Source organism: Astyanax mexicanus, chromosome 4 (assembly GCF_023375975.1).
Source record: "Astyanax mexicanus isolate ESR-SI-001 chromosome 4, AstMex3_surface, whole genome shotgun sequence".
NCBI lineage: Eukaryota > Metazoa > Chordata > Actinopteri > Characiformes > Acestrorhamphidae > Astyanax > Astyanax mexicanus.
The window spans coordinates 33,232,702-33,260,216 of record NC_064411.1 but is presented as its reverse complement, the minus strand read 5'-3'; the positions used below and the strand labels follow the sequence as shown (position 1 = coordinate 33,260,216).

The 27,515-nt window shown below is 36.3% G+C and overlaps 1 protein-coding gene across 2 annotated transcripts in view; it reads left to right on the top strand.

The window, feature by feature from the left end:
* Positions 1 to 239: 239 nt before the first annotated feature.
* Positions 240 to 27,515, top strand: part of usp45 (ubiquitin specific peptidase 45) — a 76,407-nt gene continuing 49,131 nt past the window's right edge. The window contains exons 1-5 of one of the 2 annotated variants that reach the window (XM_022679189.2): positions 240 to 616; positions 5,322 to 5,430; positions 6,299 to 6,468; positions 8,102 to 8,202; positions 10,094 to 10,194. In XM_022679189.2, coding sequence (XP_022534910.2) covers positions 5,328 to 5,430; positions 6,299 to 6,468; positions 8,102 to 8,202; positions 10,094 to 10,194 — 475 coding nt within the window. In that variant the 5' untranslated portion in view covers positions 240 to 616; positions 5,322 to 5,327. Of the gene's footprint in view, positions 617 to 689; positions 955 to 5,321; positions 5,431 to 6,298; positions 6,469 to 8,101; positions 8,203 to 10,093; positions 10,195 to 27,515 lie in introns of those variants that run through there. The other variant, XM_049478433.1, reaches the window with a different exon arrangement.

Below are 27,515 nucleotides of genomic sequence, written 5' to 3'. Positions count from 1 at the left end.
AAAAATATTGTCATTTAGAGCATTTTTTTTTTTTGCAGAAAATGAGAAATGGTTTTTAATTACGGTGTTCACACTGCTTTTGGATAACTAACTGGATAACTAACTGTATGCCACGTCTGGTGCAAAAATTCAAGCAGTTCAGTTTGGTTTGATGGCTTGTGATAATCCATCTTCCTCTTGATTATATTCCAGAGGTTTTTAATTTGATAAAATCAAATTATTATTATTATTATTATTTGTTTATATTTGTTGTTATTGTTGTTGTATTAGTAGAAGTCGTTTCATTATTATTTCAAACAGAAACCATACCAGTCAAAAGTTCGCGTTCACCGGTGTGATCCTTATGGGCTTCCGTCCTCGTCACGATGACTTTACCTATTTGACCACGTGATTAGCAGTGTGTGTTTCTGTCTTGTGTCGAAATGCCACAAACTGCGCTTTTAAACTGTAAACACGCGACCGGCGGCTTTAATCCCGTGTTATTAGATACATAATCACAGGCAGGAGCTCGCGGGGGTCGGAGACAGCGGTCTGCAGTGTTCAGCAGGACTTCAGGACTTTAGGAACTGGTTCAGCGGCTACACCTGCGCTATAGCTCCATCTGACCGGAGAGAAGGTGAGCTACTCTGACATTTACACCCCCCCCAGCACGTGCTGCTCTTCTTCAGAGCGCGCGGAGCGGGTACAACACCCCATAACCCCACAGTACAGCACTGTAGGAGAGCTGCTGCTGCTACTACAGCCTAACGTAGCTACAGGAATTTCCTGGTCCACCTTAAATAGTGCAGAGGTGACATTCTGGCGCCGGAGCCAAACTGCAAGTGCTCAGTGCTGCAATATTTAAGGTGGAACGGGTAAATTCCGATTGGGAGGAAGCTTCAGCTAAACTCCATAAGCTGGCAGTGTTTAGGCTTTGAAGTGACTATGAGGAGGAGACTATGGTGTTCATCTAATGTAAGTTCATGTTAAGCTAGGTTTGTTGTGTTTGAGTAAAAAAAAAGTGCTTAGCCATAGCTACTGAACTGTAGTAATAAGCAGTAATGCTCAGCTCTGATGTAGGGAGGGGTGAGTGATATGGGATAACTGATATTTAAATAATGATAATTAAATACTCTTTCATGATACACAGTATGTATCTTAACATACTTAGAGCTCTCCTTTCACTAAAATCCACTTTTTCTTGTTGTTTGTGAAATATAATAGGTCTCTCTGAGTTGTATATGCATGCTGTATACGAAAGTCTTCCTTAACGCCGCTGTCTGCGGTAGCTAGTAAAAGAAAATATTCAGAAAAACGAGACGCTCAGGAAAAGCACACAGGTCTACGTCAACCTGTGAATTCATGGCCTCGCCCATCTTGACTCATGACCGCCCACAGGCAGCAGTCTGCTTAGCTGCGGAGGAGCTTTTTTTTTTGTTTACACCAGCTAGTTAGCATTAGCTAACTATAGGTTTAAATCGGATCTCCGGTGAATTCTGCGTTTTACAGAGACCTTAAATATACACTAGGGAAGCACAGTTTGACAAAGTAGCTCAACTCGACAGAACACCGGTCAAAGCGGGATTTTATGATATAAAGCGGACTCTGATACTTCGACGTGGTTCTGCTCTTTGCCTAGCACTTAGTGCCATATCTTTACAACTAAGGCTGAATCTCTGAAAACGTTTTGTTCTTTAAGTTTTAGAGCTGTAAAATTGACTGTGGGGGAAGGCAGGTAGGCATTCTCTGCTGCACTGCTGTTAGCCAATCAGAGGCGATATGTTTGCATGTATGAATATTCATGAGCAAGAGCTGAAATCCTGTCTTGCTTCAGAGACCAGTAATTCAGTGACGTAATGCAGGGCTAAATAGAAACACCCGAGCACTTTTTTTTCCACTAAAAATGGCTCACGTGGCATTCATTCATACTAGATACCACAACTAGACATTTTAAAATGAATGAAGAAACGATGAAATGAGACCTTTAAGTGATATTCGTCCTTTAGCAAAAAGAGACACTCAGTCCCCCATCAATGTGGATGTGGAGATCTGTGCATGTGAGGAAGCCAAATCAAGAAACATAAAAAATAGTTTCTGTGATTTAAGACAAATGCACAAAAAAAAAAAAAAATTTTCCCTACTTTTTTGTCTGACCTTTAGTGTCCATTGTTTTGGTCTATTCCCATTCAGAGACAAAAGATGCTGGTCTCGTATGAAGAGTCGACTCATTCACTTGATTGAATTGGTTCATGTGCAGATGAATTTGAATCAATTATTCAAAATATTGTTTATAAGCCCACATGTTAATATCACGCTCTGACTTCATGTGTACACAGCCGCAGGGAAATTTAAAAACATTTCAGGCACTGAATTATACTTCAGAATGCGTGTTTGTGACTGAAAGCTGAGAAATACAGCAGTAAATGTGTCACAGAAATTTACTTTGTAAGAAAGTTTAAAGGAGAGCTTATTGTTGAGTGTTTTTCACAGTAGATTTTTTCACGGATCTTTATTGAAAAGAGAGATGACACTGCAATTTCTTTTTATCACTTTATAGACACTTTATGCTAGACACTTTATGCATTTTTGAGGTATTAAGCTGAGAAGACAAGGTGCGACTTTTGTGTCAAACATCGTGTCAAGTGCAGATTTGGTTAAAGTACCAGTACTAAATAAATGGGCTACCATTTCTAAAGGTCTTTTTTTTTTTTTTTTCTTTTTTTTTTTCTCTCCATTTTAAAATGTCTATTTATGGTCTCTAGTATGAATGAATTCCATGTGAGCTGTTTTTTTTGTGAAAAAACTCAGGTGAACTGGTATAAAGCTGCTCTAGTCTGGTGGAGGAGTGGGCAGGGAGAAACGATAGGATTTCGGCTCTTGCTCATGGATATTCATGCATGCAAACATATCATTCAATTGGCTAACAGCATTGCAACACCCGTGGGCACTAATAACAGTCTTTGCAATGCCATATTTTATTTTACAACACGTGTAATGCCCTGTTAAGTACAGTTTAGCCACTGACCTAGTCTTAGAGTCTCTGTAAAATGCGAAATCATCTGGAGATCCTATGTAAACCTAATTACTTACACATAGAGGTGGGTAGTCCAGAAAAGAAAAATCCACCCCAGGGGGTTTTTGTTGGCTGAGACGCCCAGAGTAGAGACACCCAGACAGTTGGTACAAAATGCTGGGGTGGATTTTTTTACTTTTAACTAGTGTAAACAGAACTGTATTAATAATACACACCTATCTAGTGGAAGAACACCTATTAATGAGAAAACATGCAAGGACAACTGATGAACCACAGACAGGGCCGTGAGCATCCAAAGCTCACTGATGCTCATGGAGGTCCCATCTTACAACTACTAATAGGACTTTAGGGATCTACTGCTGATGCCTTGGGTATGAGATACCACCGGACATCTTTAGAGGTCTTGTGAAGTTTGTTGGAAATTTGATTTATAGTTTTTGTTTTGACGGCCTGATGGTGACCTTCACAATAGTACCCAAATAGTTTTCTTAGATCTTTAGATCTTCAAGGATGATACTGTGGTAAAAATGAGTGTGATAGTGACTGTGGTCATGTGACATCTCGCCTGTGGTGCGTGATTTCCTCAAACGATTGATGTGTGATGGATATGTGTCCTGTCCAATTTCAGTTCCTGCTTCTGCCTTGTGCTACAAATGGTCTTGAACAGTGTTATAAAGAAACCGTTTTTCGGTTCCTTAAAGAACCATTTTAATAAAAGATTTGTGGGTGTGAAAATTGTTTAGTTACTTATGTAGTGCTGGGAAGTTAATCAAAATAATTTGATGATAAATCAAATTGCAGCTTTAATGCAGTTTTCAAATTTAGGGTAATTGAGCTTGTTGGTTATAGAAGATGAATTAAATCTCAGTAGATGGGTTTATTTTTCTGTTAGAAATCTGTAAAAACTCTTATTGTATATTTAATTTCTTTACATATTTCTTTTTTCCCTAATTGAAATATAAGGAAGTTATTTGTTGCAACTTGTTTAGTATAAAAGCTGATTGTTTGACTAAAAGGAGCAAGTTGTATTGTGCTTGCAGGGTTTTGAGTCACATGAACATAAACATAAAAGAAACATTAGTTGTATGTTTGATAACTGAATTATGCTGTTGTTACTGCAGTATTTTAACACAAATAAAAAGAAAACAATAATTAAACTCTTTTTAATAAAAATTGTTATTCAAGAACTAAAATAATTCACAATTGAAAATTGTTTAAGGAACATCTAACAATTTTTATAATCGATTGTTTGATTAATTAGATATTATTTAGATAGGAAATATATATTTATTAATGTATTTATTTACTATAGATTTAATATATTTGACCAGATATTGTCCAGATAATTTGTAACTGTGTAAGGAACACAACCTACAATTATTAAAAATAATAGTGTTTATATGAAGTATTAACCTGAAATATGCATGAATTGTATTATTATTATTATTATTATTTAATAACACATCAGTGAATGTAAGGTAAATATACACTTGGCTGTGACTCTCAAACATGCAATATCGGAGAAATTGCCTGATTTTTTTTTTTTTTACATTTATTATTAAAAAGGTCTGTATTGATTTTCTTTTACTCTAAATGTAATTGTCACCATATTTATGATGGAACAGACAACTCCATAAACACACGAGAGAAAAATGAGTCTGTAGTAGCATTGAGTGAGAGAACAAATAGTCACTATTGTGGCTAACATCAGCTTGACTAAAACTATTACTTGATTTGGAAAAAGCACTGGTTTAAGGCGGAATTTCAGGGTTGAAGGAAAAACTCTGAGGCCAGCTTGTTCATTAAATGTGAGTGCGATATAAATTTCCTAAGAATAAGACACATCTTGTTTAGCTACTCTAGCACGCTCTAGGAAAACTGAATGAGAGAATAAATGAATTAACATCATGCTTTCACTTCAGGAGCAGTAATGTTGTGTTGTCATAGGGGTGGGTGATATGTCCATTAAACGAATATCATAAAATTTCAACTATTTTGTAACAACAGTAATTTACCAACACATTTTAGCTCTCAACATTAGCTGTGGTGTGTAGGGATGCACAATTATTTCAAAACCAGGTCTGTATGAATGGATAACAGTGTGAATGTGAAAGATTTGTATTAGACAGATGTTTGTATGTTTATACTATTGAAAAATTGTATGATAAATACCTCTTGTAGTTCTAGAAGAATCAAACCACTTTCTTCTGATTTCTTAAAGTGTTGCAGAATCCAGATGCTCAGTCCACATTGAAACTGAAAGCTACTGCTCCTGTTCAGTGTGTTGAGTGATTGTGTTTTTGTGCAGGTCCAAATGCGGCTGAAGGACCCCTTCTCTTTAAAAACCACCGACATGACGAAGCGGACTAACAAGCCGAAGAAACCTCGTGACGAGGAATCCTCGGATGAAGTTAGCGGTGAGTGAGGTTTTAACGCTATTTATTAGCTTCCTACATTTGTTTTACATTGTACCAAGTTCTTACATTAGAAGGAAGTGTAGGATTGCAGTGCTGTTTGGAAGGCAAAGGTTGCAAGGAATGATAGTTAATTAAAAATATACTGATATGGGCCATATTTTTAGCTAAACATACGGAAGTAGTGTGTTCTTTATTCTAGGGTGTTCTAGAAGTAGGGTGTTTTTTTTTTTTTTTTTTTTTTTTTAACATTTATTGTTCCTGATAACTTTTATCATCTTAATGAATAGCATTGCAGTCATTTTCTAACCCTTTCTTCTGGGTGCAAATATTTATAGTTTGCAATGAACGTTCATCTATAGTTTATAATGTGTTTCAACATTCAACTTTTTTTTTTTTTTTTCTTTTTCCTTTGTGGAGCTCGTTGCTGTGTCTGTTACCTTCAGCTTTATGAAGCAGCTTTTGTTTCTTTCATGAAAAAGCATTTCTGCTGGAAGACTTTTCTTTCTTTAATAATAAATCTATTCTTGTCAAAACCTGATTCTAACATTGTCATTCTGGATGTTTCTGACATACACATGTACATCCACTGCTAAACGTTTGTAGAAAGTTTTAGCAAAGCCTAAGCCTGGATGTGTTGGTTAGATGAGTACTTTGTGAGTTCTTTGTGAACTCCAGATTATATATGGATTTGTTCAGTTCCACGAGCAGCTCACTTGATTTAATGTAGTAAAGACTGTTCAGTTTTTTTTTTATAACTATTTGGGAATTCTGGCCTTTCTTCAGAAAAGCACTTGTGGTGATATTGTGTATATTTATGATTTTATTGAATTTATTTGTTATTTTTATTGCTTTTAATCTCTCTGAACAGGCCTGACGTGTCAGCATGTGAGTAAGGCTGTTGAGCTGAACTCTGTGAAGAAGGCGGTGACGGGCAGTCTGTGGTCCGTCTGTTCAGACTGTATGAAGGAGCGGGATGTGATGGACATGCAGCAGGCTGGAACTCACGACATCCGAGTGTGCCTCAAGTGTGGCTTCCAGGTAAAAGACCTTAAAACATCTTAGAATGTTCCATATATCGTATTTTCTGGTCTATTTTCATACGTAAAGGTGCATTTAGGTGACAATAGTAAGGAACAGGGGTGTTGCCATGTTTCCTTTTTAATTCAGCAGGTCTCAGGTCAACGCTGGTGGCGCCTAAGTAAACAAAACTTTAATTCTTTATAATAAAAAAAATAAATAAAAAGTTTTCTTTCAAAGTTAAACGTGGGCTGGATGTTAATCTACACAGATTTCTCTACTGAAAACTGTTTATTGGAGTAAAGCGCTTTTTATTTACAGTAACCTTAGATTTCCAATATTTTCATGTGAAAAATATGGTAGAGTCATTCAACAAATCTACAGACACTAAACTGTTCTGTTATAATCTGAGAATTCTTCTCAAATTTGTTGATCTTCTAATAATAGAGCTTTGCATTGACGTGGACCTTGTTTGATGCATATCACTTTGCACTGTTACAAATCAATATATCGAAATGTATTGACGATCTTATCACTATCATGTGCATAAAATCTGTGTAAGGTTTAATTTTCATCTGAAGACTGAGGCAGGGCTCCAGACTAACTTTTTTTTTCTCAATCGTCTCAAAGCTTCCTGTCAGTATGCCCAAATTTCCAACTTTTTCCTTTTTACATTATGGTTGTATTTTTGTACTGCCGTAAAGTAAGTTATACCCAATAAAAACTTTTGAAGCTCCCCAGTTGACTGACAAGGGCCATCCACCAACCACAATTATTTACTTTAGGGACTTTTTCCACGATAACCATATTGACCCTTCTCCTCTTGCGATATTACCAGCAAGCTTATTGGCTGTATATTGAAAAGTGAGACTTTTTCTGTGAACAAACTGAATACTAAGCAATAGGAAAACTAATAAAAACACTAGAAACTGCACATAACCAAATTTACAGCACACATTATCCATCCCGAATGCATCCTGTGTATTTAACTCTGTGCTCTACAGGGCTCCAGACTAACATTGTCCCACCATCCCGGAGTCAATATAAAAAAGAAAAAGCACACTGGACAGGATTAAAGCTCAAACACTGCTGTTTAGTGTTTGTGGTTTTAAATGTACAGCAGTTATTAAAACTCGATATGTGTTCAAGATCAAATGTAATTTTGCAGAGTTATAATATTTTTATATAATTATATAATTTAATGAATCAGTATTTTCTAATATCCTTATCAATTGGGCATGCACTGAAATTAGATTTTGTTTTTTAACCAAATTGATTGCAAAAAAAAAAAAACACACATTTGTCTGAATTTGTTTTTTCATAGGGTTTTTATCAATTTTGCCACTTTTTAATAGTACTGGTTAAATATCATCTTGTTTTCTTCTTCTTCTTTTTTTTTTTTTTAAAAAAGGTTTTTAAAATTGTTTGTATATAACCAAACATAGAAAGTGCTTTTTTGCCATTTCTGGACAAATATATTTGGTGTATCCTTGCTATTATATAATGGTTCCAGGATCCAAACTGAGCTGGATCGAGCCGATCCATTAAAATGTGCCGGTCTAAGGTTTCTCCTGGGTCATTAAGGTCTTGCTCAGTGGAGCAGTCTGCTAGTTGGCTCTGCAGTGAAGGGCTTTTGTGTGCTGTTTGTTTTCAGGGCTGCAGCCAATCAGAGAGCCAGCACTCAGTGAAACACCAGCAGGCCCATCACTCAGACTCTCACTGCATCAGCATCAGTCTCAGCACCTGGAAAGCCTGGTAAGGACACACGCAAACGGGCTCGCACACACACAGACGACACACACCTCAGAGAGGTCAAATATACTGTATCACAGGCGTTTGTGCACTATGAATACAGAGATCATTTAGCAAAGTATGTGGAGAATGTTGAAGATCAGCACTGTAAGGGCAGATGTGGATACGCCACACATTCATTCCTCCTGCACCACTGTCTCAGACAACCGTGCACTTTGACACCACTTTGTCTGATGACTCATAAAATCAGCTTATTTTCCATTTATTATATCTTCATTTCTGTCATTTTTTTATTATTAGACTTGCATTTTCACATCTGAAAGTCTGGACTAGAGTCTGAACCAAGATTTATATGTTTGTTATAGTGTATAAATTTGTTTCAGATAGATCTTTAAAGAACTGTGATTAATTCTGTCCTCATCACCTCTGTGGGCGGAGTCTTCCTATACAAGACACTGATTGGTTTCTAGAATGTTGTCAGTTCTGTGAGATGCCTTTCCAGGTATTTTACTAATTATTTAGTTTCTGCTATAAAACTAAAGCATAACTTGTATCTAATTTAAAGTATGAGGCCACAAACAGTTCTTTAAAGTTTTAAGGACAAACCCAAAGCAGAGCAAAAAGAGTAGTCCAGTAGTCTGGTCACTATGATCAGAAGATCACTGGTTCGAATCCTGTTCATGTAGCTTGCCATCAGTTTCCGGAGCCCTGAGAGAGCACAATTGGCCTTGTTTTCTCTGGGTGGATAGATGGCGCTTTTTCCAATCATCACTCCAAAGGTGATGTCGATCAGCACAAGGCGTCTGTGAGCTGCACTTTCCTCTGAGCACGCTGTGATGCTACTAGGCAATGCTACATCAGCAGTAGTTCAAAAAGAGCCGGTCTCTGACTTCATATGTATCGGAGGAGGCATGTGCTAATCTTCACCCTCCTGGTGTTGGGTCATCACTAGTGGTATGGGGAGTCCTAATGGGTGGGTTATAATTGGCTATGTAAAATTGGAAAAAAATGGGATAAAGTTAAAAAAAAGTGAACAATGCAAAAAAAAAAAATTTAAATTAATTTAATTTCTTAATAAACATTTTTATTGAAAAGAAAATATTGAATTACAACAGTTCTGTGATTAATGCTGAATAATTGCACTTTTTCTTCTTCTGTAGGCTTAATAAACTATTTTTAATAATAGTTTCTTAAATGTAAATAAAAAGCCTGTGGTAGATTAGAAAAAATAATTATTATTTATATTAGCGTATTAGTGTAATTTGCTTAAACAAATAATCGTATTATTCATAATATTCTGTGATTTATGCTGAAATTTAAATCATGATTAAATATTCTACCTTCTGAACTCTGCAGTAAGTGGTGTTGTGTTAATCACTAAATAAAAGCATTAATTTCATCACCAGCCTCTGTTAAATTTGTCACATGATTTAATTTTGCTTTGACAAAATGTAAAGGGTTAAAATTTCTAGGTTAATCACCTAATAAACATTTATTCCTCTTAATCAGGCACTTTCCAACACATTCCAAAAAAATGGACAGTAAAACATTTCCCAGCATGCCGTTTTTAAGAACATGGTTTTTATACATTTATTACAAACTTAAGATCATATGTAAATCCATATTTTCTTCTTAAAGCCTTCCATTGAAGATGCTGAGAAATGTCTCCATTACAATTGTTTTTTTAAGGACTGTGCAACTAAATGAGCAGAGAAAACATAATGTCCTGGATTCATACTGTCTAAAATTAACATTTATATTTAATGTGAATAAAATTAACATTAAAGCAAAAAAAGTCCCACACAGTCCCAGCTGCTTGTTTAGGGATGTATATTTATTGTATGTTTTTATGTATATTATACTTTTCCACTCTCTCTCTCTTGTTGTTCTCCAGGTGTTTTGAATGTAATGAGGAACTCTCCACCCACTGCAATAAAAAGGCTCTGGCTCAGACTGTAGACTTTTTACAGAAGCACTCGGCAAAGTCTGCCTCAGGTAATCCAGCGCTCTGCTCACACTGATGGCCTGTTGAGGTGTTTTTTTTTTTTTTCCTTATCTGAGTGGCTCGCTGGCTCCTTCTGGTGGCTAAGAGCGCCACAAGTTACACTCTCTCTTTTTATGCACCTGATTGCAGCTGCTTTCCTATAGTCTGATGAAGTCAGTATTCTAATAGGAAGGAAATACTACAAGAGTACTCATGTATTATGCAGTTTACCTACACATTAACATATGCTAATTATAAACATATCATACACACCCAACTATATAAATAGGCAGGCTTGTGCTGATAGTATTAACAGTTTAAAATTGGGATAAAAAAATAATCTAATCCCAATTTAAGATATAATGATGTCAAAGAATATAACGTAGGTCAGGGTTTTTCCTCAGTTCTCAGTCTGTTCTATACTACATGATATTCTGAATGGAGATACATAATTTATGGGGAAGTGTAGTCCTTGTGTAGGTTTAGGCTTAATCTTTATTCTGTTGTTGAGCTAATTAATAAGTGGGTTAAATCACTGTTTACAGGGATGTCTCGATCACATTTTTGGGCCCCCAAAACATTTGAGTTTGTGTTTACCTATACCTATGCCTATAGTCCTGAGGGTTTTTTTAAATAAAATAAAAATAAAATTATTATTATTATTAAAACAGTATCAAAACATAGCATTTTATCACAAACATGTGTTTATAAAAGTCTTATATTGTATAAGCCTGTGCTTCTAGAAGGATAATAATTGCTTACTAAATATATTTATGGAGTATATTTAAGGCAATTATTTTTTATTTGCAACAAATATAAACCTTAAAATCACCTGTGCAAATATGTAAATGTAATTTAAAGAATCAGCGTTAGATTAATGCAAAATTAAATTTAAATTTATATTAGTGTCCGTCTTGAAAATGTATTAAATACACAATATTAAAATCATGATTCCTATTTTTGTTAAATGCTGGTAGTTACCTGCATTCTTGGGAGGGAGACAGTAATACTATTTTTTTACACAATGGTGAACAATTGAACCAGTTGTTTAAATTGAACCAGTTGTCTGAACCTCTTAAAAACGTGATCACTGAAAGTTATTACAAAAAGTTATGAATACACTGATGCCTGAGAAACTATTCGACTTCCCTTTGTTTTTTTTCTGTTTATCAATAAGGATTATTCTACTCTTACTGTAATAAATGAATTCCTGATTTATGCGTTTGTGTTCACACTGCTGCGGGTTGCGCCTGCACGACAAGAGAAGTCGGATTTCGGCACAACACCAATTCTTTTTTTTTTTTTTTTTTTTTTTTGGTTCGTGTAAAGACTGCTTCCTGTAACTTCTTATAACCTCTAAAAAAAAAGTGTTTTCACAATGCAGAGGAACTGGACCTTGGTTCAGTAGATTCAGTTTGGTTCAGTTTTGATGCTTCATGGCCCTTTTCACACCTGCTTCTTTGGGAGGTGAAAGCCCCCCCAAATTACGTTTGTCACTTATACAGTGCTTTTTTGCCAATTTACCCAGATCTGTTACATATAAAACCCACAGAAGTGGAGTTAAGAAATTAAGTTTGTATAGTTTTTTTGTACTAATGATGAAACCTAGATCACTACCCCTGAAAAGAATCAGAGTCTGTATGTTTCTCTACAAAGAGTGAACCAACATTTCCACTACACCTCCACACTGAGTTTGTACATCTGAGGCACTGAATTCTAGAGGATTTTTTTTTTTTTTTAAATCTTAAAAGCGGTGAATAGAATCAGCGGATTCACTGGTGATAAAGGACCGTGTCTTTTGATCGTTTTCAGTTTTTGACTTTTTTGACTTTGTCTATGATCGCACTTTTAGCTACAGCTAACTAACAATCGTGGTCGCTCCAAGCTGCCACGAAACTCTCCCACAAGGTTGTTTGCAGCACTGCTTCACAGAAATAGACACCATTTAACACACGCTGAGGCATTTTGAGAGCTTTTCATTCTTAATGACTGCTGATCTGCCACCGCTCTGAGATGGAATGCCTGAGAAGCGTGTTGACACAGAGGAAGGGCCAGGACCTTGGATGTGCTGAAGGATTCAGATTCAAATGCAGTCGACTGAATGCTCTGTCAAGTGACCTCCACGTATGCATTAACCTTTAATACCCTCAGTACAGTTACGCGTTAGTATCATGCTAAAGTGCTTCACACTGGTATAGTTCATTGGCATTCAAATTATTTTGATATTAGCATGAAATTCTTTTCAGTTCTTAGACTGGACTCATTCAGTCGACTGTGGCATAAGTGCGTGTGTGTGTGTGTGTGTGTGTGTATGTATGTATGTGTGTGGCTTCTGCAGTGATTGTTTCTATTAGCTCAGGCTGCTAAAAGCTGAATAAGGGGAATGTGGCGGTGTGAAGATAATATTTAATTTAATATATGGGACAGAGCCGACAGGATGGTAATGTTTCCTTGATTCACTTTTATTCACGCTTTGATTAAATGCAATAAAAGACACCAGCTTTTTGTGTGCTTCTGCTTGGAAATGACCCTGGATGAGGTATTTGATCTTTTAATACTTAAAATAACTTAAAAAAAGCATAATAGTATATATTAACAGGTGATGTTAACCGTGGTGATCCAGGCATATTTTAGCTGATTGGGTATTAAATATTTTAAATCCAATTCAAATGCAATCTCTTGTTTTTTTACTGCTGTGTTCTAGCAGAGTGCCCTTTGACATCTTTTAGATGTGGGGAACAACTTGACAGTGGAACATGAAAATGTGATTGTAAATATGTGGTACTGTTATTTTGACAATGTTAAGCCAAATATTAGGCATTATTTCTCATTAATTTTGCCACTTGTCACTCGCAGTACCTTAAAAGCCTAAATGTATTTTTAACTTGCTTTTGTTGTGCTTCTGTATAAATATGACCCTGGATGAGAAATTTTATCTTTTAATACAATTTAAAATCAAAGCATAATAGTATATATATATATATTTTTGTTAATAACTTTTTATTTGCAATGTGGGGAGAAGGTGATTACAGCAGTAAAGAGACAAAAAATACAGAGAAGTAGATATAGGGCATTACAAAAGATTCCTGATAAGACTAATAACTGAAGACCTGATTCTTATTGTTTTGTCTGATGTACCCTGGAATCTAGCACAAGATTTTTCATGGATAGCAATAAAAATAACATAATAGTATATATTAACAGGTGATGTGAACCGTGGTGATCCAGGCATATTTTAGCTGATTGGGTGTTAAATATTTTAAATCCAATTCAAACGCAATCCCTTGTTTTTACTGCTGGGTTCTAGCAGAGTGCCCTTTGACATAATCTAGATAACATTTAATCAAATTAATTTCTAGGTTTCCAGCAAATTCCCAGCATTCCAGGACGGTATCGGACGTTAAAGTTCTTCACTGTACATAAAAAAATATATATATGATTTACGATATGTGGTACTGTTTTGACAATGCCAAATATTAAGCATTGTTTCTTGTTAATTTTGCCAATTGTCACTTGCAGTTGAATACCTTAAAAAGCCTACATTTATTTTTAATTTCCTTTTCAAATAAAAAGCAATTAAACTGAACATTTTTTAACATCCCAACAGGCATACCAACAAAACACAATGCATGTACATCAGGAATGCTGTACTTCTAATCATGAATTTACCTTAGAAATGCTTTTCTAATAAGGCTACTCCAGAGGTGCTATTGTAATTCTAAATTCATTACAGTCATGCTTTCGTTGTCACGCATCTACATCAGTAGTGCTGTTTTAATCATAAATATACTTTAGCTGTGCAAGTCAGTTGTGAATTTACCTCATTTGTTCTATTCTAATGTTAAATTCTAATAATTTATCTCCGCAGCTATTTAAGTATTTTAGTAGTGCTTTTCTGATTGCACATTTTACCTCAGCAGTGCAGTTTCTGTCATATATTTACCTAAGCAAAATATACTAAATATATAAGGCATTCTTTCCATAACCGTGCAAAATAAAGACCAATCATTCAATATCAGATTTTTGCAAAATTATTATTATTTTTTAAATGTACTGAACACATTTTTATAGCAGTCAAAACAAACAAAGCAAAACACATTTACTTCGACAGTGCTAATTTAACCGTACATTTATTTTAGCAGTGCTATAGCAGCCATAAATGTACCTCAGGACTGCTATTCCAATCCTACATGTACATCAGAACTCCTATTCTAATTATAAATTTACCTCAGAACTGCTATTCTAATCATACATTTATCTCAGAACTGCTAATTTAATCATACATTTAACTCAGAACTGCTATTCTAATCATAAATTGATCTCAGAACTACTATTCCAATAATGCATTTACCTCAGAACTGCTATGATAATCATTGTTTTGACATGGAATACTCTTTTTTTTGCAAAATATTCTGTACATTTCTACATCTAGTCTATGTTCAGCATTGGGCATGGTACCTAATGGGTTTTAGATAATTGTTTGTTTTAAGACTGATATTGACTTATGTAATGACCATGAAACCAGTCTATATGTCCATCCACATGTTCTCATATAGAGCTGCAGGTGTTTCATGGCTTTTTAACCATTTTAGTCAACACTTGTTATTGGGCATGGCGACCTTGGACTTATGCACTTGCTCGAGAGCATCCAACTCTGTCTGTTTTGAGGAGAGTTTTGCATTAGCTTCATTGCTAAATCAAAGGTTCAGAAGGAAACATCCAATCCAAACCAGTGGGAAATTGTGCAGGTATTCATTTTAAGCCTCTGGCCTACTTCATTTAAGGCAAATGGTGTTTATCTGCGATGTGAACAGGCTGCTCATGTTGAGCTGCTGCCGCTTGGTCGGGTTCGTTAAGAGACGCCAGGCGTTCTCTGCGCAGGTTCCCTGAAGAACGGCAGCAGCTGCGTGGAAACAAGCCCCCCAAACAGCCCCCCTCCAAACTCGCCACCAAAGAAACCCTAAACCGCCTGCACACCCAGCCCACAGCACTCCTCCTGCTGCACTAACAAAGCCTGCGCCCTTTCAGTGGGTGAGGAAAATACACACTACTTAATGTCCCCTTCTATACACTTACTCCCACACACTGCCCACAGTGCTATCACCATATACAGTCATGCTGTAATATAAATGCGTTAAAATTACGACGTTCAATGTTAAATTGTTAATGCACACGATTAATTTGAAATCAGTATCACGTAATTGTTTTTTTGATTCACGTTAATTATGCCACCAATTTGACCCCAATTTATGCCATAATCTGCCTGGCCAAGTGCGTTTTTTTTTTTGTTTGTTTGTTTTTTTTAGAGCAGTTCGCTTGTGGTGAGAATGTGATCTGCTTTCGATCCAACCCAGCTATCAAATATACTCCTTTTTAATTGAGCTAAACTACTGATGAGGCGCAGTTTAATCTGGTGTATTAGTCATATAATGTTCTGCTATGAACAAGCACTGTCTCTGCTGCTCCATGCTGTTTACACACTAAGCACGGTATGTGCAGCGTTCACTGGCCCCTCCAAGTAAACAAACTTATCAACTGATCCAGACCATAGAAACCAACTACAGGTGTGATACCAGTTTTTATAAGATGCAGTTGTATTTATATGACTGGTGTAAAAGTGATGTACATTGGTGCTTTAAAGTTTTTGAGTTTCTGTAGAAGTATTACTTTGACACAAGTCCTAAACATTAGGGGTGGGCAATATTATATCGTATACAATATATCATGACACAGAAATATCATGATATTAAAAATCCATATCGTGATAATAGGGCTGCTCTGTCTTAAAAGTAGTCTATTATTTGCTGTGAAGCTTTAGGTGTATTTATTGTATAATTGTTTTAGTTTGCAGTTTATATGCATGCACTAAATATTCTGCATTATTATTTGCTGCGTTATATTATTTTATGCTATATTATTTATTTTGCCACATTATGATTATACTGTTATACTACTATACTATATTCCTGAAATGAATGAGTTATTTTAGTTTTTCTATATTGGCAAGTATATCGTTATCGCAAAAATACCCTGAAATATCGTGATATTATTTTAGAGCCATATCGCCCACCCCTACTAAACATAGATTAAGAGAACCCAGTTAAACAAATGTGACAAAATATTCTACTTCGCCATTTGATCAATGTGTGAATGGCAAAAGTAAAAAAAATCTTTTACTTTCAGAATCTGGTGTGACCCCTTTTGAGCTCCTGAGAAATCTCCTTTGTTTGTTCCATGATTCCCTTTCACAAGCTTGTGTTGTGAAGAGCAGACTTTGATAGATCCCAGTTCTTCAAAAAAAAAAAACAGGCTCCTCCCACTCGCACCTAATTGTCTTCCCATTGATAGAAAACACCTGACTCTAATTTTACCTTCACGTTAACTGCTAATCCTAGATTATCACATGCAGCTCTGGAAAAAAGTAACAGACCACTTAAAATGGATGTGTTTTTGATTTTTCCAAATTGAAAACCTCTGTAATATAATCAAGAGGAAGATGGATAATCACAAGCAGTGTTATCCAAAAGCAGTGTGTAAGACTGGTGGAGGAGAACATGATGCCAAGATGCATGAAAACTGTGATTAAAAACCAGGGTTATTCCACCAAATATTGATTTCTGAACTCTTAAAACGTTATTAGTATGAACTTGTTTTCTTTCCATTATTTAAAGTCATTTTCTGCAAATAATTGCTCTGCATGACAATATTTTTATTTGGAATTTGTGAGAAATGTCTGTAGTTTATAGAATAAAACAACAATGTCCATTTTACTCAAACATATACATATAAATAGCAAAATCAATGAAACAGAAGAGCTGTGTTTTTGCCACTCACAAAAATGTGATCTTGAATCATTTTCCTCAATAAATAAATTACCAATTATAATATTTTTGTCTTAATTGTTAAACTACTTTTAGGACTTTAGGAAAATGTAATATTTTAGGTCATATTTCTAAAAGGTTTACAAACTTTCAAGCACCACTGAATGCTCTCCACCTGTAGGGGGAAGCCCTTCAGCAAACAGCACCTAGATTCTCACTTAATGCTGCTTTAACGGCTTTAGCGTCCTTAAAACGACACTCTGTGAGAATATGCTTTCTGACGGCTTAAGCCACCACAGGTTCGGGTGAATGATTGGTGAGGTGATGAAAGAGTAGTGTGTTTTGCTTTTCTTTTTGGTCAAGACCATGTGGTAGCTGGTGGTCATGCCGGTGGTGTTGGGCCATAGAGGGCCAAACTGGCCTGGCCACCTCCAGCCTGCGTCCGTCCCCTCAGCTTCTTTAAATTACCTGCCGCCATTCTTCCCCAGACATTATTCCTGCCTGCCTTACTGAAGAGAAACGGTCGGCCATTGTTGCGGCAGAATAGCCTGCTTGCCTGCACACGGGGAGCTGGTGAAATTGCATTTCAGCTTGAAGGCCAGCGTTCTCACTCTGTCTCTGGTCTCTCTCTCTCTCCCTCTCTCTCTCTCCTTTTTTTGGAAGGCTGCTGTTGTATTATCTTTCTCCCATACACCCAGCGGCACAAAAGAGCCCCAGCAAGAATTTTTCTGAATCCATAATAGTTTTGTACAACAACAGCGGGGGGGAAGAAAGAAAATCTATTAACTGTCCTCTCTCACCAACAAGGCCTTCAGCTCGAGTACCTGAGGCCCGCTGTGAGGAGACTTGACCTCAGGGAGCCAGACTTACCTTTGAAACACAGCTGGCGAGGCTTTGTCTGAGGAAATTAAAAATATTTTTTTCCTCTCCCTCTCTAGAATAGGCATCACAACATTTTACTCGTTATTTTCAGCTGTTGCTTCTCCATATGTCCTGCTGCTGCTGCTACTTCCACTTCCTCACTGATTACTGTTTTATGTGGTCTGGTAATGCGGTGAAGACACAGGGTGGTTGGGCTGTGGAGCAAGTGCTGATTGGTGCTGCTGGAGTGCTGCTGCAGCTTTAGACTGAACATCCACAGAACTATATCAGGTGTGTGTTTTTAAATAGATTTTGCAAGAATCCAGGACTGTGTTCACACAGGGGGAATTAGGGGGCGAATCTAGGAGCAGAGTTTTATCCAGCCACTCCCCTTTTCTTCCCTGAGAGCTTAGTGGGTCGTATTAGAAGAAAGAGAATAATGTAGACTCAAATCAGACACACAAACTATGATGTACAGATGTTTTAATTTCATTTTAAACATCTTTTCAGAAATATAAAAAAGTAAAAAAATGCTGACTGCACATTTTTACATGTCAAATACTTCCCACAGATACAGTCTCCATTATCTGGTGTCATTTAAACAGCTAAAATTGAAAAGCTACTAAAAACTCTGTGTAGATTTTTCAGGGCATCTGCCCGCACTAGTCTATGAAGTTTCATCTTATGAATTTTTATCTTATCCTCTTAGCATGAAGAGTGCTGTTTAATTTTGTGTGAATGCACCCAGAACAGCAGCGTGGATATAAAAGTGGTGTATACCATTTTTCTTTTTTTTTGTTGCCTAAAACAAAAATTAAAACGTAAAAAACCTTAGCAACTTTGAATGCTATAGCAACCACTTAGCAACACCACAGCAACTGGCTAGCAACCATATAAAAACACCATAGCAAACACAGTAGCTGGCATCCTATAGGGACCACTAAAAATGCCATAAAAACCACCTAGTAATGAATTAGCAGTACAGTGGCAACCACCTGGGATACTATAGCAACCAGTGGGAACTACTTTAGCTGCACAGTCACACTACCTTTTATTCAGGCAATGCACTTTTCCAGTTGTTTAATTAATTAATAAATAAATTAATTAATTAATTAATTTATTCAGTCACTTGCTTACACACTCGGGTTAAGTTATATCTTGAGAGATCCAGGCAATACATTGCAAACACAAAGTGGACAATGAAAAATTAAAAACGTAAGCACCTGTTTAATATAGTTCCATCCAGCACAGTGACATCGTTCTGATATCAAACATCAGCCATTAATTCATCTCAGAAAACAGTTAGCATTGGGGCTAACACTCCCCAATCCTTACTGCTGAGTTTGGCCATTGGCTAGCATTAAGCCGCTAGCTGCATTCCGGTGTTCTGAGGTTAATAACTAAAAACTATAGTGAACTATAACCACATATATCAAACCACAGAACCTACTAATCTAATCAATTCCTAACTAACTTTCAATTAATTTTAGCTTGGAAAAATTTGCCATTATGGCTAATCTGCCATTTTGGGCTTTATAATAAAAGTCCCCAGGCCAAATTCTATTATCAAAAATATTTATAAAAAAAAATAAATAAAAAAAAGCTTTCTTTTTTCTCTTTTTTTTTTTTTTACATTTTATTTAGACTTTATACAGACATTACATGTACCTAACCTTTATTTAAAGTCTAACATTTGGAAATTCTGTTTAAGTGATATTCATTTTTAAGCAGGGCTGGTATATTTTATTACTACAAAGCAACATTTTTTTTAGATATTAATGTAAAAAAAATGTAGTTTAGAAAACTCTTTAAGACCTATTTAAGTAGCTTAAAATATTCTGAAATTAACATCTGGCATTTGTGATTGTCTACTTTAAATGTTTTGTCATTTTTAGGTGAGTAAAGGTGTATTAAACTATTTTAAAAATGGTGTAGGGTTGTAAGAGACATCCAGTATTTACAGCATCTGTTACTGACGTTTATTACTGGAAGCTTTTAAGTTTATCCCAGTTTTTCATTCGTTTTTGCTCATCATCTAAAATGCAGTGTGTGTATAGAAATGTATAGTTTAAATGACTTTCTTAGAAAAAAGTTATTAATAAATCATTTAGATTATTAAATCAAAGAGCGTGCAATTTGTTTGATTAACTTGATAGCATTGAGGTGTATAATACTTTTGTATGTTGTGTGTTTTTTTTTTGGTTTTTTTTAACTGTGTAACGATGATTGTTTTCACAGTTGACCATCTGAATGGTGTTCTGCCTTGCTATCTAGGCCAAACGTGTGTGTGTGTGTGTGTGTGTAATAAAGACATTGGCCTCAGATGGCAGAGAAGCATGGTTTTTCATGCCCTATGGTTATAACAAATTAACGAATTAATAAGACATTTGGTGTTGCTCGTCCTTCCTCATGACTGCCCGCTATCTTCAGCATGACGAGAGCTGTCCTTCATATCGAGATGAGCATGTTCAGTGAGAGCTAATACTCTGATACTGGAAGGCTAATGAATTGAATGTCCCTGCTTTCTGGAATTTGAGCAATAAATTACACCCAGTATTTAAGCATCAGATCATATATTTCACTGTTGAAGACAACATACAACATGGACTGTATGTAGTTATACCCTGTGCTCTCAAGCTACTCAAAAGCTTCTCTTTTTATGATGTGTTCAAGTGAGTTTGATTATGGAGTTGCGTGTTTAAGTCACAGATTTCACTTATTATTTAAATCTCCATCTTGTTAGCTACTTATATTATTCATATTTTAATATCAGACAAATATAACGAGTAAATATTAAAACAAGTGAAAATTATTTTATTTAATAAGGGAGAAAAAATATCCAAACCAACTCGACCCTGTGTGAAAAAGTATTTGCCCCGAAACCTAATAACTTAATAAGGGTTGTGCCACCCTTTGTGGCAACAACTGCAATGAAGCTTTACAGATAACTGGCAATGAGTCTTTCACATCTCAGTGGAGGAATTTTGTTCCACTCTTCTTTACAGAATAGTTTTAATTCAGCCACATTGGAGGGTTTTCCAGCATAAAAGTCCTGTTTAAGATCATCCACAGCATCTTAATCAGACTTTGACTAGACCGCTCCAAAATCTTTATCTTCCATGGTGGACCTACTGGTGTGCTTAGGATCATTGTCCTGCTGCGAAACCCAAGTATGCCTAATTCAAGTTGTCCAGACCCTGAAGCAGCAAAGCAACCCCAGACTATCACACTACCACCACCATGTTTTACGTTCAGTTTCTTTTGCTGAAATGCTGTTTAGTTTTACGCAAGTTACAAAGGGACCTGCACCTTCTAAAAAATTTAGCTATTGTCTCATTAGTGCTCAGAATGTTTTTCCAAAATCGTATAAATACTTTTTCACACAGGGCCAAGTTGGATTGAATTTATTTTTTTATTTTAATAAAGGAAATCATACTTTTTAAAACTCCATTTTCTATGTACTCAGGTTATCTTTATCTAAGAAATGAAAAATGTAGGTATGATAGAATGATTGTAAACGGAAAAATGTAAGTATGATTTAAAAAAAAAATCTGAAAGGGGCATATACATTTTCACAGCACTGTATTTGTTTTGATGTAGGTGTTTGTAATTTATTACAATACTTCTCAGTAAAGTTGATTGTTGTTTCTGTATATATTTTTTACTTATTAACTGTTAAATTTATCAGTTGATTTATTCTTAGGTCACTGCTACTTGATCCTAATCTCTGCTAGAGTTTAGATCCTGTGCCCGAACCCGACCCAAGGCCCGATGGGCTCTGTTTTTGAATGGTTTTTAAATTTTATATAAAGCTGTTCCATGATAATCACAATTTAGTAAAGTAACAAATCAAACTGTGTTTAAAAAAATTGCACACGTTATTGTTTTTTTTGTGTGTGTTTTTCATTAAGGCTATATGCTTAAAATAAAAAACATAGTTTGTGTGTTATATTCTTAAACATTGTTAATTATATTAAAGTTGACGAGGATCGATTCTTAGTAAACATTGTTCTTAAATAATAGATCTGTGCTTCTTCAGTGTTGCAATATTAAGTAGCATCATTCTGAAAGGATTTTGCTCATTTAAACAGCCCAAAAATGTTTTTAAAAATCTCAGTTTTATAGCTCTACTTACAAAAAAAAATGTCGTGTTTAAATCGGGCTTGGGCTCACAAAAACAATTTATGGGGCGGGTCTGGTCGGGCTTGTGTATAACGTGAAGGGGCTCAGGCCGGGTCAGGCTGAATTTTTTGTGCACGATCTAAGCTCTAATCTCTGCAGTAGTCAGGATAACTGGGTTACTGACCCTCTGCTGCTGTAGGTGTTAAGGAATGTGAAGGTTCTCCTCCTGTGGCGAGGTTCTCCCCACTCTGGGGAGCTTCTTCACATCGCTGCTGCCACCGCTGCTGCTGTGAGCACTCGGTGGCTGAGCACGGAGAGCCAGGTGGTGGGGCTGAGCCTGGCTGTGCTGCGTGCTGACATTTGCCTGCTCCGAGTGCTGCAGGGAGAGAAAAAATCTGCTTTTCCATATGCTTATGTCGGCCTGACCCCCCTCCCCCGGCCCTGGCGTCCCTGGCAGATGGCTCCCTCAGCGCTGTTTACCTTGAGTAGCCGTCCCAGATGCGGCATGTGTCCATCGGCATTCCCGTTCCGATCCTCCCTGTAGATCTGTCTGAAGGCCTCGTTTTAAAAACGGGAAGCTGGCAAAAAAATGTTCGGACTTCTCATCAGCATCTTTTTTACAGCTGGTAAACGTCCAATTCCACTTTATGAGGATAGTGACTTTACTGCTGCTTGTGTTCATACTGAACTTAATCCAGTTTCTTGTTTAGTTCCTGTTGAGTTGATGGGAAACATGTCGTTATAAAACGAACATCTTAAGCCCTATCCAGATGGGATAGAATATTTTACACTTCTACTCAGTGATAAAACTCTTGCATCCGGAACGAAAATTGAAAAAAACAGGAGGACCAGTGAGGTTGTAGGCTTTCTCAGTCACATGACATTTTGCGTTTAGTAGCTAGTCCATTTCCACTCGCTGTTCTGTTTACATAAGTCTCCATGAAAGCACGCCACCAAAGTGTTATTACGGTACGTGGTAGTCGAAAAAAATTTTAAATGCAAGGTGACAAAACTCGATGTGAATCTGGACTGGACTACAATTACCAGAGGACCACGAGGTTCTGCGAAAAACAGTATGTAATTTCTAATTAGCTTACTAATATATGGTCGTTCCGGACGGGAATAAAATCGCAGAGGGCCCCCATAAAATAAAAAATTACCCCAGGACCACCTGAGAAACTAATCCCTTCCAGATTGGGTTTTACTGCGCATCCAAAGGATCTAGATAGAGCCGTTCCCGCCCAGTTTTGCTGAAGTAACAGCCTTTGGGAATAAATTCTAGAAGGGAATGGTACTAGTCGTTGGAGCATTTGCTGTGAGCTTTGAGATTTGATTGCATTCGGCCACGTGAGAGTATGAAAGCTTCAGCTACGGTCAGGTGCTCACTGACATTGGATGACTCCAGCTCATACCAAAGTTTTTATTGAGTAGAGCTTCATAATTACTTCAGAAAGCACTGCTCCAAAACTACTTAACAAAGCTCAATATCCAATGGTGGTCTTTATACCTTATACCCCTCTAAACCCAGGTGTTGCAATGCTCTAGTGCTCTACATTAGATCCTTCCATTCATCTCCTCAAGAAAATAGTTGCACCCAAAGCTTAATAGTTTAACATTACGTCGATAAGGTCCTACAACCCGTGTCCCAGTATTACTCTGATTTCTGGGCTATTGAGCACACCTAAATTTAAGCCGCACCATCTAATTTTTAAAAAAGAAAAAATTTTGTATATATACAGGCTGTACCTGACTATAAGCCACAGTTGTCCACTTTATATAACATGATATATTTGTACAGAAAAATGTTGCACAGAAACTTTTAATCAAATAGGCTACACACACAAATAATGTTATGTACCGTGAACAATGTAACATGGCTGAGTTAAAAAAAATACATTCCATCAGGAAAAATCTAAAGAGTAAAGTCGTAATATTACGAGAATAAACTTGTAATATTAAAAGGGAAAAGTAGTACAGATTTTGCTGTGGAGGCATCGCTACCACTAGCCTAGCCCATATTGCGCTTCGGCTCTGGCTCCTCCTCTGCAAGACGCCTCTGTGTCAGGAGAGCATGCGGTGCTTCGCGGATGTTGTGCTATCCTCTTCATCATGCAGCAGTCCAGCATTTCGAAACCGGTTGCTGAAAGTGGATTTTTTTGCCACATTGTCAGGATCCACTGGCAGACTTGAGCCAAAGTTGCTCTGTACATGCGGCAGGTTTTGGTAATTTATTTCTCGACGCTTTTCATCCAAGCCTTCAACTCAGCTGTACAACGTGTAAGTTTTGCACTGAGACCAATAAAATGATACTTAAGAATGAACACATACACATTTCATATATACAAGATACATTCCAGATCCAGCATTTAAAATTTTGTCCTTTCATTTTAGTAGACCTGGCCAAGCAGGAGGTGTTAATGCAATGTGGCCAGACTTAACTGTGAGGATTCAGACTTTTAAGACAATTTCAATTCAATTAAATAAAAGGTCCCCATAGAATAGCCTTCCAACTCCGTCCTGAAAGGTCTGGTATGTTGCATTTCACATGCTTTACACTCAACTTCTGTATGTGTAGCTTAAAGATATTGCTTATTGCTCTTTTCAGTTTAGATTTATGATCATTTGTTGTTGCTGGTAACCTGTATCATCTTCTGAATACCGTTGCAATCCAACCCTTCCATCTGGACGCAGTTATTCCTTTGATGATGAGTGCACATGGCCTTGTGGTAGTGGCCATGAAGCAGCTCAACCAGTTAATTTGATTAGGCCTAAACTTAGACTTAAGTTTTTTGTTGTTGTTGTTGTTGTTGTTTTCCCTCTTCCCTTCCCCCATCCTGTTGTCGTTGTGCTCTTGTTCATCTTGGGTTTTAACCTCACCTCCACACTTGTTTGCACTGCTGCCTGTTTTGTAGACATATGGGCTCTCTCCCGCATGGCCATGTGGCTGCAGACTGGCTTCCAGATGTTTCTCTATTTGAGATCCAGATGCTTTTGGCTCCATGTATTTAGTTCAACACTCCAGTTGATTGTTTTGAAGCCTGATTACCTCCCCTACATCCATGCAATATGGACTGCATCTCCTTATGGACCATCCAGGGCCTTTTGTGTCCACCGTTGGAAAGAACACACCCTGTACACGTCTGTTGACTGGCATTAAGGACACTGGGAATTGTTTTACTGATGGAATGAAGTGTCACATGGGTTGGGAAAAGGCAATTTACTGGTTCAGCTGTGGTGAATATATTGTGCGCCTATTTGTTTTTTGTTCATTTATTTTCCTGCGTAAGTAGTTGGTCTCTGGTGTATTGAGGGTATTTTTAAAAATAAGTCACATTATCTGAGTCTGCGAGGTGCTGTGTGCTATAGTTTTAAACAGCTTTTGGATCTTAAACATGGTTTAAAAATGGTGCTTTATTAAAGTAGTGAAGGAATACATGCAGGGTGTTATGAGCAACAAGTAGTCCTTAATTTTTTTCAGGTTTGTAAATAACTCTTTGCAGGTTTGGAATTTAATGTTGGGAAATGTATCAAAAATATAAATATTTTGGAAACATATTAAACTTATCAGGCTATATTTTCTCAGGTTACCATCTATGTACGATGGTTAATTTAAAAAAAAGATTTGGTTTCCCGGAGGTTAAAACTCAACAGGCCCTTTACAGTGCAGATTGTACTGTTTAATTTCTGATGTTACAAATAAATTCTGATTATATAACAAAAAACTTTAAGATTGTAGCTCATCTTCCTGTATATTACCATTTCTCTTAAGTGTATCATATTTGTTTTGTAATATAGCCCAGCCCTAGTTTGGATAGTAAATAAAATAGATGTGTTTTGTGCAGGCATTATCCTGCTAAAAATGTATCATGGTGGGGTCTTCCAGCATGACAGTGACCCAAACTACACTGCCAGGGCTCCATAAAAAGCATTTCAAGCTTGTCCTGGAGTGACTTAGCCTGTCTCCAGACCTGAGCCCAATAGATGTTATGGAGGGAGCTGAAACTCAGTGTTGCCCAGGAACAGCCCTGAAACATGAAAGATCTGGAGAAAATCTGTATGAAGGAGTGGGCCAAAATCCCTGCTGCACTGTGTGCAAACTTGGCCAAAAACTATAGGAAAACATCTGACCTCTGTACACAAAGGTTTCTGTTCCAAATATTTTGTATCAAATACTTATTTTGTGCCAAAAAATCCAAAATAATTATTAAAAAATCCTATAGTGTGATTTCCTGGATGTGTTTCAGGTAATCGTCATGCTGAAACACCCAGCCAGAGAGCCAGACTTTTTGCTGATTTGTATGTGATCTTATTTCATGCAGTAAAATGCCAAAAATAAATATATAATAAATATATAAATAATTAAATATCATACAATGTGATTTCCTGGATATTTTTTTAGATTCTGTCTCTCACAGTTAAAGTGTACCTTCGATAACAATTATCAGTGTTGGGAAGGTTACTTTTAAAATGTAATCCCTTACAGATTACTGATTACATCACTCAAAATGTAATTTGTAACGTAATCAGTTACATTACTTCAAGTGAGTAACGTAATCTGATTACTTTGGATTACTTTAAATATTGTCATTTTTTTAAGCCTGAATGAATGTAACAAATAGATAAACAAATAAAACAGCCTTTTCAATCACTCTATAAAAATACTTATGAAACCATTTCATCAAACAATTTTATAAAACACTTCTATAAATTGATGATAAAACCATTTAAAACCAAACAATGTAACAACAACCGTAAGCTATCTATTTGCAGGTTTGCCTCCAGTGTAATTTTGACAACAAATTGTGATTTAGTCTTAGTCATAGTCTTGTGACGAAAATAGTATTTAGTTTTAGTCACAATTTAGTCATCTGAAATGTTTTTAGTTTTAGTCGACTTAATGTCATAAGAATATAGTCGACTAAAATTACAGTAAATTTAGTTGACTAAAATGTAAAGGGTGTAAATGTAAATGCTTTTTCATCAGTTCCCTTGAATTATTAACTCTACATGTATACAAAATGAAACGTTTAATAACCACTTGAGTAATATTGTTAATGTTTGAAAGTGAAATATATTTATATATGATTTAATGTATATTATTATTATTGTAGGTGTGTGACTATATATATTTTACATTTAAAATTTTGCTCTAGAAATCAGGTCATAAAACATCTGAATAGTTAAATTATAGTTTGAACAGAGCTGTAGATGCAAAAACTTTTAAAGGATCTAGTTTTATCTCCAGCACTAACAGCACACCTACTGGAGCTACAGTCTATAAATGAACACACATTCACACACTGTCCTGTAGAGATGCTCTCAGGATGTACTGAGAGACTTCATGAGTTAAAGTGAGAAACTTATGAGAAAGTGCTGTAAGGAACTTTACACAGACTTTTGGGTTCATAGATTCACTTATTTTATTGTTTTATTTTGGTTATATTATTGAGTTCCTTTCTGACCTGTTCCTGCTTTAACACTAGCTATATCTTTCCCACTGTGAGACTAAACAGATGATCTGATCTTAA